General features: G+C 38.4%; 3 protein-coding genes across 4 annotated transcripts; 2 read left to right on the top strand and 1 right to left on the bottom strand.

Moving 5' to 3' along the window:
* The first annotated feature begins 1,324 nt into the window (after window positions 1-1,324).
* LOC142970721 (protein S100-B-like) lies at window positions 1,325-2,505 on the top strand. Its single transcript, XM_076111140.1, has 3 exons — window positions 1,325-1,465; window positions 1,655-1,798; window positions 2,359-2,505. Exons 1-3 carry the CDS (start codon window positions 1,325-1,327, stop codon window positions 2,503-2,505), a joined length of 432 nt encoding a protein of 143 aa, XP_075967255.1.
* A 275-nt stretch (window positions 2,506-2,780) lies between these two features.
* LOC142970658 (peroxisomal succinyl-coenzyme A thioesterase-like) lies at window positions 2,781-7,027 on the bottom strand. Its single transcript, XM_076111027.1, has 11 exons — window positions 6,913-7,027; window positions 5,920-6,129; window positions 5,354-5,453; window positions 4,700-4,890; window positions 4,436-4,611; window positions 4,198-4,314; window positions 4,016-4,101; window positions 3,632-3,725; window positions 3,441-3,521; window positions 3,028-3,163; window positions 2,781-2,881 (listed from the first exon to the last, which is right to left on the bottom strand). The coding sequence occupies exons 1-11, from the start codon at window positions 7,025-7,027 to the stop codon at window positions 2,781-2,783; spliced, it is 1,407 nt and encodes a 468-aa protein (XP_075967142.1).
* A 1,532-nt stretch (window positions 7,028-8,559) lies between these two features.
* On the top strand, window positions 8,560-12,033 carry sys1 (SYS1 golgi trafficking protein). Of its 2 annotated transcripts, none has more exons than XM_076110639.1 (4): window positions 8,560-8,591; window positions 9,594-9,849; window positions 9,949-10,016; window positions 10,303-12,033. In XM_076110639.1, the coding sequence occupies exons 2-4, from the start codon at window positions 9,688-9,690 to the stop codon at window positions 10,541-10,543; spliced, it is 471 nt and encodes a 156-aa protein (XP_075966754.1). In that variant the 5' UTR covers window positions 8,560-8,591; window positions 9,594-9,687; the 3' UTR covers window positions 10,544-12,033. The 2 variants fall into 2 exon arrangements, with proteins under 2 accessions (XP_075966754.1, XP_075966753.1); XM_076110638.1 differs by having other exon boundaries at window positions 8,565-8,703.

Below are 12,033 nucleotides of genomic sequence, written 5' to 3'. Positions count from 1 at the left end.
GTTCAAATGCGAATGTGAAATTCAACCCTCCGAGGTTGGAAAGTGTAGGGTGATTTCTGGTTACCTTAGTGGGGAAGTTTGTTTGTTTTTAGCAAATATACTTACAATTAAAAGTAATATTGACATGTACTCCATCTGTCATCTTAGGCAGGAGTTTCATTTTTCTGTTTTTTCTGGCACTGATTTTAGCATTAAAACGTAGGCATGAGGGCAAACAATGCTAAAATATGTAGTGGGTTGCCTCTTTAATCTAGATTGCATCCGTACATTCATTGTATTCAGTCATAAACTGCTACTAAATGCTGTGACTCAGGAGTCAGCATACAGTAGTGAGATGGAAATGGGTCGGGAGCTGAACAAAGTGATTACATTTAATTGAATTAAAAGCTGGAATATTGCTGACCAGAAAATGAGTTAAAAACGTAACTTAATATTACATCTTTGGACAGTGCCTTTCATCCACTTGCCCTCTGAGAGCTCCAATTTTCTTTTCATCCATGGATATATTATTCTTGCCTCTGCTTCATATTGTGAGAAGTTGCCGTGTCTCTTCTCATGTGTGTAATAGCAGATTGCCAAATTTTCCAGAAATTAGAAGGGTGGTGACTTATTGTCGGGAAACCAATTTCATGAATTTCCTAACCATACACTACAAATGTAATAATTATGTTTACTAATAAAGCCCCAGTAATCTTATCTAACGATTATAAGACAGAAGAAAGGGGGAATCAAACATATTCTGTGCATGTGCAGTGTATATTTGGGCAGTTATAATAATTAATCATAATTTAAGAGCACACAGCTCTTTTGGAGGAATATTACAAAGATTATACAGTATGTTCTCCGAGAAGCCTAAATAATATCAATTTACTTGTTTTGTATGCACTCTGATGTATAGAATGTTTTGAGGTTATTAACACCCACAATTGGGGGAAATATATATTTGTAACTCAATTTGGGTGTGCATGTGTAACATCAGTAAAGGAACTTTGAGTTACAAAGGGTGATCTACAAACATAAGCTTATTTCTGATTATTATTGCAACATAAGTGTCATGTATTAATGAACCTTATTTGTGCCCAAAGAAGTTTTGATGTGTGGTGAAGGTAGTTTTTGCTGGACATTATCGGGAAGACTCAAGACTCAAAACAACAGTAGCATTTAACAGACCACAAGTGGCAGATGCAAAATTGAAAACAGGAAAATGCTCCCATTAAGCAGTTCATATACTTTACTACACACACACACACACATGGCTAATTGAAGAAACTTACATCACTGACCACTGATGTCCATTAGTCGTCCATTACGTAGAGCACAGCAGATGAGAAACCTTCGTGTGGTTGATCAATACAGTTTAGTGTCCACAGTAAACTGGGCGAGGCTTTCGACACACTGCTGGATAAGCCATCAGTCCCACTTACAGCAGGATCCTTACAAGACAGACGCGTTTCTTCAAATGGAGGTAAGAAACTTAATGGTGAAGTTAATGATTTAATCTTTTTACATTTAAAATATTTCAAGATGATAAAAACATAGTATGATAAGTCAAGTGGATGCATTGTGTTACAACGTATTTAATGTTTGATCACGACATCCTCATGTGAGAGTAGAACATGTGCTTCTGTATTGTGATTTAAATTGTTTCTCGCAGGCCTCAAAGAAGAATATGTCAGACCTGGAGAATGGCATGATCACTATAATCAACATTTTCCACAAATACTCCAGTCACAAGTGCCATCTGAAGAAAGTAGATCTTAAAGACCTTATCAACAATGAGATGAGTAATTTCATCCTGGTGAGTTATGGAAGTAAAAGTGTAAAAAAATGGCATGTTTTCAGCACTTTGCAGTATAACTTAAAGATAACAGACTCTTAACAAGCGTGTGTCCTTTTTATGTCTACTTTGAGTGTGCAACAGTTAAAATGTGTGTTGTTTTAAATTAGATATACATTATGTTGGCTTGTATTGGAATGTAGCTAGTCCATTTATTTAAGCGCTATCCAAATACAATTTTAAAGGGTACTTGTACTTGTATATTTCTACCTCTACTCCACTTCATTTTGGAGGCAAATATTGTACTTTTTACTGGAGTACATTTATTTGATAGTTATTCAGAAGATTACAGTACAAATTATAAATCAACTAATAAGTTATGATGTATTATTATAAGCCTGAGCTTAAAGCTAACATAATATGCACACATGTTACCGTTGTGAATGTTGCCAGAGCATCATTTCTTTATCTGGTGTGTAATGAGCATTTCAACCTCAAGGTGTCACAGTGTACAGAGTTTTATTAAATAAATAAAATAGCCAGCAGATGATTCACTGTCATTCAATTTTCCTGCTGAACAGAAAATCCATGATAATGACACTCTGGACGAGCTCTTCGCGGACCTCGATCAGAACGGAGACCTGGAGATCGACTTCAAAGAGTTCATCAACCTCGTCGCCATGGTTACCTCAGCATGCCAAGAGCTTTTCGTCCCAAAACAAGCGTAGTAACTGATTTGCATGTCTACTCATTAAACATCTGAGGATCACAGAAAAAGTGTCTGAATTTCTTTAAGGTGTCTGAGACGATTTTGACTACACTGGAAGACGACTCTCTGTTACATATTTGGTATAAAAGTTTGTTGCATTAATTAAATGATGACACACGAAGAACTATACATTTACTAGAATGGCACTCGGTATCGCCGCACCTGAAACCAGACAATACATCAGTAATGACTCGTCAGAAGGCAGTATTTTCTATCTCAAGATGTATCAAAGATTCACCGTCTCAGATGACTTCCCATAAAATCCAGGATCTTCTTCCAGGAATCTTCCTGTGCAGCAGCGTGGGGAGCCGGGTGACCCCCCCACAGAGTGAACACTGCAGGAGAAACAACACAGCATTACGATTATTAATACTTAATAGTTACATTTTCTATTTTAAAAACTAACATTAAAAGTGTAATGACAACTAGTATAAAATAGGATTTGGCTGAAGGAAAAATGCAGCTCTGGGATAAGGCTCACGTTTTTTTGGTTTGAAGCTCCACAGGGACAGTCTGGAATTTGGTGTGTAAGGCGGTTCAATCAGGTGACCGGCACCGGGGTACGACAAAAGGGTGAACAGCTGGGATTTACCAGCATCCCTCAGGGTCTCCTCGATCTGGTGACAAAAAAAAGGGCTCAGCGATACAACCAATAACCTTATGGTGAGCCTATAAACGACAGTATTAAAGTGAATCTCACAGCTAATACATTTAAAATGTAGTTGCGTGTGAGATCAAGACTGCTCAAGTGTTTGTCTTCACAAATACCACATATAACAAAACATCATCAAGTATGGTTTGCACTGACTGTTTGTGACATAATAAATGCTTTTCAACGTCATTCATTTGAAATACTTAAAAAACAACAACAGTAAAATAAGACAGACAGTCTACCAGGTTTGCATTCTCCATACTTGAAGCACTCTGGTCATCTTCACCCAGTATGTACATTAATGGACAGGCGATGTGCTCTATCTGTAAAAACACAACATGTCATTCCGGAGCAGAGTTTCTCTTATTTATACAAAATATCAATATGCATTGTGTATAGTGTTGTGGTAGATTCAGGAGTGTTAAGTCTTCACCTTCACTTTGGTCTCAAGGATAATGTTTGCAGGCAAGGATATGTGTTTGAAACTCACATGGCCTTGATCATCATACACCATATGTTTCTGGTCACTAAAAGAACAAGTTACCAGAGAAAATATCAATAATCAGTCATTGGGGAAATTGTTAAAAACAACCTCTGCGATACACCATTTCTGCCTCTGAAGCTATTTTACTCGATCTTAATCGATTAGACAATTAAATGAACAATTCCCTATTTTATCTATAATACCAAAACCAGTAGTTTTGTCTATAGACGTAAGTATCACACCTGATCCTAGCCCTGATCAGATCCATAGACTCCTGCAACAATCCCAGTGATGTCTTGCCAATATTATCCGACAAATTGCATCTTTAATTACCTTTCAGAGCTTTCACTCCTGCCATCTGCATCATAGAGCTTGACGGTACTTCCTACTGGTCCATTGATAGAAATCAAACAGGATGGCTGGAAGAGAAAACGTTAACTGTTTAAAGGCAATGTCAAGTCACCAGAAACTGTGTGGATCAAAATGGATGACGGAGAAAGGACTATCTGACATACTTTGACACCAGCCTGAGTGGCAAGTCTAAGACTCAGGTAGACTCCAAAGGAGGTACCTATGATCCCAATTCTGTCGGCACAGACCTGACGATGTTCTTGAAGTATGTGGTATGCTGACTGTCCAAACAAACAAATAGGATATTTCAAAGGAATGACAAAATAAACAAAGTAAATGGGAGCTATTTTAAAGTGAGACATATATGATGCATAAAGCAGGAAATTAAGCATCTTATCTTACTTTGAAATATGAATCACCAACATTGATACAGGTTTGAGGGCCAGGCAAATCTTTGTGCCCTAAGTAGGTAAGAGAAAAGCTAGCATAGCCCCTGGATGCAAAAAGGGCGGAGCGGTACTCTACCAGTCCTCCACCCATTCCCCACAGATCCAACATAGCTGGAAACGGGCCTGGGCCTGCAGGAAATCAGTAAAGTAGGTGCTGTTCAGTCATGGCAGTCTTAAAAAGAAATTTGTGAGTGAATTCATCAAATCTTGTGCTCACCAGGTGGTAAAAACAATGTCCCCACAACTCCATCTTGGCGGATCTCTGTTCTCCGTACACCTGGTGCCATGTACCGGCGCTCAGTAGTTATTGCAGCCAGCTCGGTGCTCTGTCTCTCACTGGGTGACACGTGGCCCTCCAGTAAGGACATGAGCATTACGTATGGAGTCTCTACGTTTTTTTTCCTCAGCCTGAAACAAAAAGCACATTTCACTCAGGAAACGCTCATCAATTTAGCATTTAGCATTTATTGCCAGAAATACAAACATTTGAGTTTGTCTGTGTGGCCCTTCTCCTTTAAGAAAAATTCTGTGTGAACATCACACAGATTTAAACAAGACATAATTAAATTGATTTGAGTTGATATTGCTTTGATATCACATTTCAAACCTAAATTCTAAGATGGGAGGATGCTGGAGGGAGTTACACTTGTGGGAAGCGGTCAGTATTTCACTGCTGAAAGGTTCAAATGTAGAATGAATGAAAGCCATGTCTGTTTATATGAACCAACTAATTGTTTGAGTTAGATTGTTATTATTAGTGGAAGGTTGTTGGGCTTTTCTACAATTGTAAAAGACAACACTAAGTTGGGTTTGATGCCACAAACGTTTTTTTTTTTCTTCAGCTGTCAGTGAGCTTGTTTTCATCACCTACCTCAAACCTTCTCTTGAACCAGGAGCTGGCTGCAGTCCCCAGAACAGTCCCATCGGCTCACAGCCCAAATATGAACCCCCGACTGAATGGTCCCTGGTCACTTTTGAGGAGACAGAGAAACAGAAAGTAAAGAAGATCACCAACGGCCTGCATAGAAGTCTAAATGGCTCAAATAACCTGATTTCTAAAAGTTGCATCCACGATACACAGATTCAATGTTAACTTGTTACTTTCGTCAACCAATTTTTACAGCTGATTGAGTTAAAACTTTATTCCGCTTAATTGCCCTTTTGTTCTTTAAGTGGCTAAAATCTCCTTTTAGTTTTGAGAAACTGAATACATTTTGTTTACTACCTGCAAAAAACTACAAAAATGGCGGGGTCATAATAAAAGTATAAATCTGCTGTTTTCCAACATTTATTTGAACCCTTTCTTGACATCTCTAATTCGACTATTGTGTTTTCTTTCACATATTGTATCAAGTAAATACATTACATTTGTAGTTATTACATAATTAGAAAAGCATGACATACACACAACAGGGAATATACTGTACTGTGACTCACAGTTGACAGTGCCATCTGCATTTGTGTTATAATGGGCGAATGCCTCCCACAGGTCACCATCATCACTGTGCATTTGAGCACACACTGTGACGGGACACTGAGGTGGCAGGAAACGTCCTTTGATGCTGATCTGTTCATCGATGAGGGCACGAACAGGAGTGGCTGTTAACAGGGGGGCTGGTCTCAAGCTGCTCTTCCACCGAACTCCACCTAGAGGTAGAAGAAAAATATACTTGTGAGCTTTGAAGTATTATGAAAACAAACAATAAAAAATAATTGGCGATTTTCCAAATGGTTTATTGGTAAAGTATTTGAATGTGTGTCAAGTATCAGAGGGTTGATAAAGCTCCAATAAATTTGTTTTTTTTTAACATTTATGCATGTGGGGGACGATTTTGTCCACAGCGCTTTAGCATTTCTCCACATACATCGAGATTATTGTACAGTTTAAGGTGACTTTGGAATGTGGACAGGAGGACCTTGGAATCAAATCACTAACCCGATATATGATCAGTCCCCTTCTACTGTAATTTTCTTCAAAATACACCTAACTAAAGCCAATGAGGAGACATGTATGCTATGTTGTTTTGACTGACTCAAGTGCAGTAATTCATGAGAGAATAGCAAGAATGTTAAAGAAAATGCAATATCTTGAAATAAAAAAGGACATTTGCACACATTTTAATAAAGGACATTTGCACACCTTAAAAGGTTTTTGAGCTGCTGATTTATAAACAATCATGAAGAGAAATGGTGCAGAAAGAGGCCTCCTTACAGACACGCCCCTAGTCTTAAAACTTGTGATTTCTAGAAAATGGTTTGAAAATGTTTACACTGAATAAATGGTCTCAGATGGTCATATAAATCACAGTCAGACCTTCATACAGTATCATCGTAGCACATTTACTCCAAGTCAAAGTAGATTTTACTACTCATTTCTCATCCAAGTTCTCCAATGACTTTTAAAACCACAATAAAGAACAATATTCTTACCCATAGACCGAAGCAAACATGCCAGGTTCCTGTGTAGGCCTACACCGATGCATGGTATAATTTTAGTTTCTATTAGTTGTCGCACTGTTGTCACACTCACACGAACTCTGAACATTATCGCGTTTCTGTCTTCACTCTAAAAATGAGTAGGTACGAGTCACACAACACATGACACCCTTCCGGGTCTTGTCTATAGTATTGACATAGGATGAAGAGTTAAATATTAACCCTGATGACTCCAAGGGTTAACTGTATACCAGTGGCGGCTGGTGGAACATGTTCTAGGTAGGGCTGTGCCACATCCAATCAATTTCAGCAAACATCCCAGTATGATTTAATGCAAAAAAATTAAGGTATCAAACACGCATTACTACTTTGCAGTTAAATATTTAACCTTTATTCCAACATGAAAAAGGCAATAAATAACACTTTGACAAACACGTCAGGACATCTTATTTTTGTCACCCTCACAGACAATTCAGTATAATATAATAATATATATCGATTCTGCCCCAAGTTGAATCTACTTGAGAACGCTGATTGGCTAAATTGTATGTCACTCATTTGTATCTTTAATCAGCATTAAAGCATCATTGGCTAAACTGCTTCATAGACCCGCCCCTTTGGGGCAGTTTTGCAGGCGCCCCAGCCAGCTGAGATGTGCACACGCGGAGAGGACGTGCAGTCAGGCGGGAGAGGACGTGCAGGAAAAGCATATATTTACCGCAGATATCATATTTTACACATATTACTTGGTGATCCCATATTTCAAAAACACAAATATTGACAATTTGTATAGTTTATTATTTTTATTATTTCTTGTATTTTATTTGTTGTGGCTCAAGGTGGGGCGGCGCCCGAGCCCCCGCTATTGACCAGCCGCCACTGCTGTGTACTCAGCTGCAAAGGCATGTCGACGTCTGTTGACCATTGTCCTGCATAACGGCCTGTATCGTGTTACAAAACAGATGCTGCTTCATGACTGGCTAGCCCTAAAACATGTGGATCTTTTCAGTTTATACTTCACACATTATATTCAGCTTTGAGCCACCGGCGACTGTGTCAAAGCAATCTTTACTGTGGTAAAAGTATCAATAATGCAATATAAATATATTCTGTTACAATTAAGTCTTGCATTCAAAATAAGTTCAAAGTGACAAAACGTTATTAAAGAATACCTTTAAACGTGCTTGTTAGAAATTGTTATACTGTTTTATTCTGTAATTATATTACATAACGTTACTGACAGCATGATCAATAAATAAATACATCTTCATAACCTACATGTGTATTATTATTTTACTTATATTTCATTTATTTATTTGCATATTACAAAATTGTATTTTATACATATACTGCATATAAGATATTTTATAAAGGCGACTTTAACGTAACGTTACATCCAACGGAAAGTAAAACGATGATGATTTCAAAATAAACGTTGCGCTAGCGTAAAAGGATAAAAAAAACATCGAGTACGTAATAGAAAGCACACATGTAACTATCATATAATAATTATTAGATTTCCTCCATCGGTTGTTAGCAGAAAACATATTTCGCGGGAAAACCAGTACAAATCATCTCAGTAATACATCTACGGTGTTTTACTTTGAAAATAAACTGATAGCGTATAGTTTTATTCCCGGATCCACCGCCGGGACTTCCGTGTTGTTAACCAGGTACAAGCGATGACTAGTTAGGCCTTGACAGTAAAGTTTTGAAAACAGTAAAGTAACCGAAGAAGTTATCGTTAGTACGGCGAGCCTGAAACCTCTGTGACTCGGTGCTCAGGTCTGTATCAGCTGTCCAGAGGTTTTGTTGTTGACACGCCGCTAATAAAGAAAACACGCATGTTAACATGGGGTAACTTGTTGGTTATCTTTACCGTTAGACAAGAAACACAATTTACTACAGTGTTGGTGTTGTTTACATCCACAATTAAATGCCTTGGCTTTTATGTTAGCTTTAAATGAATGTCACTGGAGGTGTTTGAGTTCTGAACTGAGCTAACAGGCTGTGATTCGTTCCATGAATGTCAACGTTAGCATTGCTAAACGTTGTGTTAGTGGTGGTGGACAGCTAACAGCTAGCTAGGTGCTATATATATACTGTATATATTTGCTGTTAGAGTTATTTATAGATATGCTAGTTGACCATGGGCAGATGCTCTCATACAGAGGCGGAGTTTTGCATTACCTCATATTCTGTGATTGATTAATTACAGATTATCCGTGTATTCGAAGTTTAAATTTGATATAAAAGATGAAAAAGGGACACTATTGCATTGAATACATTCCTGGCCTGTTGACAAAGTAACGTTCGTAGTTGATTTTGTACGGTAGTTGAGGACTGTTTGTACTGCTTGAACTATTCACATGGTATGCACACACCGATTACCCCAAGAACTAAATACCACTTGATATTTATAAGCTCATAGAGGATATTTCATTTGACTGCCTTTTTTAACAGTAGAGCTCATTGTGAGGTCCAGCACTTCACTTTACAAACACTTCTACCTCATGCAACACCCAAAATAGTGCTCTTTTGGATTTAAGCCTATACTTCTTATTCCATCTGTTAAAATAAGGACACAACTGTTCATACGGTACTTTACAGCAGTGTAGCTGGCTGACATGATATATGTTAATACATTTCATTAAGTTTTACTTTTTGTGTTTCAGATTCTGAGCTCACACTCAGGTCAAACTAGATGGCCCAGCTGGTAACAGTTGGGGCCAGCTGTTAATACACTGGTACGTGTAACATCAGTCTGCGATGGCCAGTCACTTCCGCAGCTACATCTGGGACCCGGTCCTCATTGTGAGTCAGATTGTGTTGATGCAGTGCATCTACTACAGCTTCTTGGGCCTTTGGTTAGCTGGAGTGGACGGTCTGGTGCAAACTAGTCGGTCACTGGACCAGATCTTCAGCTATGAAGTAAGTTATAGGATCTCTGCCAGCAGCTGCGTGACGTATATTTGTGGCACATTTCTAGACTCTGGAAATGGTATTTAATTCTTTGTTCTGCTTTGGAAGATCCTTGGTTTTGCTACAATGCAGGGCAGGCTCTCAATGATGGCATTCATCTTGAACTCTCTTACCTGGTGAGTCAGATCTTATTTTTTTTTTCTCTGTACATCCAAAGAGATGAGAGCTGTAACACTTCTTGCTAAAATGCTGTTGTACAGTCATCTCTTGATACAATAGCATAACAGATTTATTCACAACTGCACAATTAAAGGATTTTACACTAGTGGGACTAAACTACTGAAACATATATTTATTTACATACAAATAAAATGGATCATTTCTTTTTTTGCATTCACACAAAACTGAAGCATAAATAAGCATGGCTTCTATCGTAACTTGTCTGTGTCATTTTTCCTGCAGCGCCCTCGGTCTGTGGTTCTTCATCCGTCGGGGGAAACAGTGTCTGGACTTCACAGTCACTGTGCACTTCTTCCATATGATTGGCTGCTGGATCTATAATGCTCATATTCCATCTGCCCTGTCCTGGTGGCTCGTCAATGTAGCCTGTATGGCGTTGATGGCTGTAATCGGAGAGTACTTGTGCATGCGGACTGAGCTCAGGGCTATTCCAGTCAATAGTGGACCCAAATCTAACCTGTGAGATTTTGCCAATACCACGTTGAAAATCTGTGGACGGGTAACCCCAGAGGAACTCGCTCAGAGGAGGTTTTTTCACGGCTTTCAAAAGAAATGGAGCACGAACTTCCATCAGCGTAGACGTTGGATTGTCATCCATCGTCCCTTCAAGTGATAAACCAGACGAACTGATCTATTTATTGTTCATAACGGCCGTTAAATGTTGGACAGTGTTAACTCTGTAGCAAAAGATACATGCTTTATTGCTGATAAAAGCAGATGTTAATTTACACCGTTCTCGGAACCTAATGACTATACATTTTATTTTAAGTAATTGCACTTTTGTGTTCATTTTAATTACAACAGCATGAGCATCCCATTTGCTCATTTTAAGATCTACGATATTTTTTTCAGATGCATGCTCCTCTTCAAATGACAAATTGAAACGTCAGAGCAAATGCAAACTGTCTCATAAAGCAGCAGAGCAGCAACACGAAATGTTCCTCTCTCTTTGTGTTGGTATAATTACAAGCTGGCCGGGTTGGCAAACAAACGTGAACATGATGTCATACTTTGGATTTAAAATTGAAATGTTACAGTCACTGCACTTTAGAGATGTCAATGTGCAAATGTACCTATCGAGATTTTATTATGTTTAATTACAGCAGCATCTTTAAAGTTCAATGTTGGGTAACAAGTTCAGTGTTCAAAGAGGTTTTATGATGCAGTAATCGATCATTTAGTAAATCCAAATGTAGCAAAACGTTTTCTGCTTCATAATCTCACTACATCATTAGTCAGAAGTATAAAATCAGGCTCATTTCTTCGATTAATTTAGCACACAATGCTCAGTTTTGGCCTTCCCTGTTGAGCCTGTACATCATATTACCCAGCTTGCGTTGTTTGTCTCCGTCTCTTTATGTCATGATTTATTATGCAGACATGGCGGCCACTTTGGGGACAGTTTGTCAGCCACCAGCTGTGTTCTGACAACAGACTGTCTGTGTTTCTGTGGGGGATGTGATATGAAAAGTACTGAAATGTGCAGCACTGGTGGTTTCTGGAACACTTCTCATTTTACGATGGCTTTTAAAACACTGTCAAAATGATCTAAATATTATTAGAGTGCCACGTCCTGAAACACATAGTGGTATATATTTTTACTCTGCGTGGTGAATGTCCGATCAAATATCTGCAGCTTTGATAGTGTGGACTATGCAGTGTCTGCTTTTGAGGCAGAGGTTGATGTTTACAAGCTGTACAAGAGTTGGACATTATGGGAAATTCACTTATTTGTTTTCTTGGTGAGGGTTAGAGAAAGATATCAATTATACCACGCACATGTCTGTCCATTTATTATATGACTACCGCTAGATTAGACTGGAAACTCTGAAAAACCTACGCTGTTGTCCAAAGGTAAATACATTAAACCCAACACCTCTTAAGATCACTAATTAACATGTTGTATCTCGATTGATTAAAACTCAAGTCTAAAAATGACACGTTGTGCTTTTA

The sequence above is a fragment of the Anarhichas minor genome, unplaced genomic scaffold (assembly GCF_050575085.1).
Source record: "Anarhichas minor isolate MPS153535 unplaced genomic scaffold, ASM5057508v1 ptg000043l, whole genome shotgun sequence".
Classification (NCBI taxonomy): domain Eukaryota; kingdom Metazoa; phylum Chordata; class Actinopteri; order Perciformes; family Anarhichadidae; genus Anarhichas; species Anarhichas minor.
This window is presented reverse-complemented; position numbering and strand designations above follow the sequence as displayed.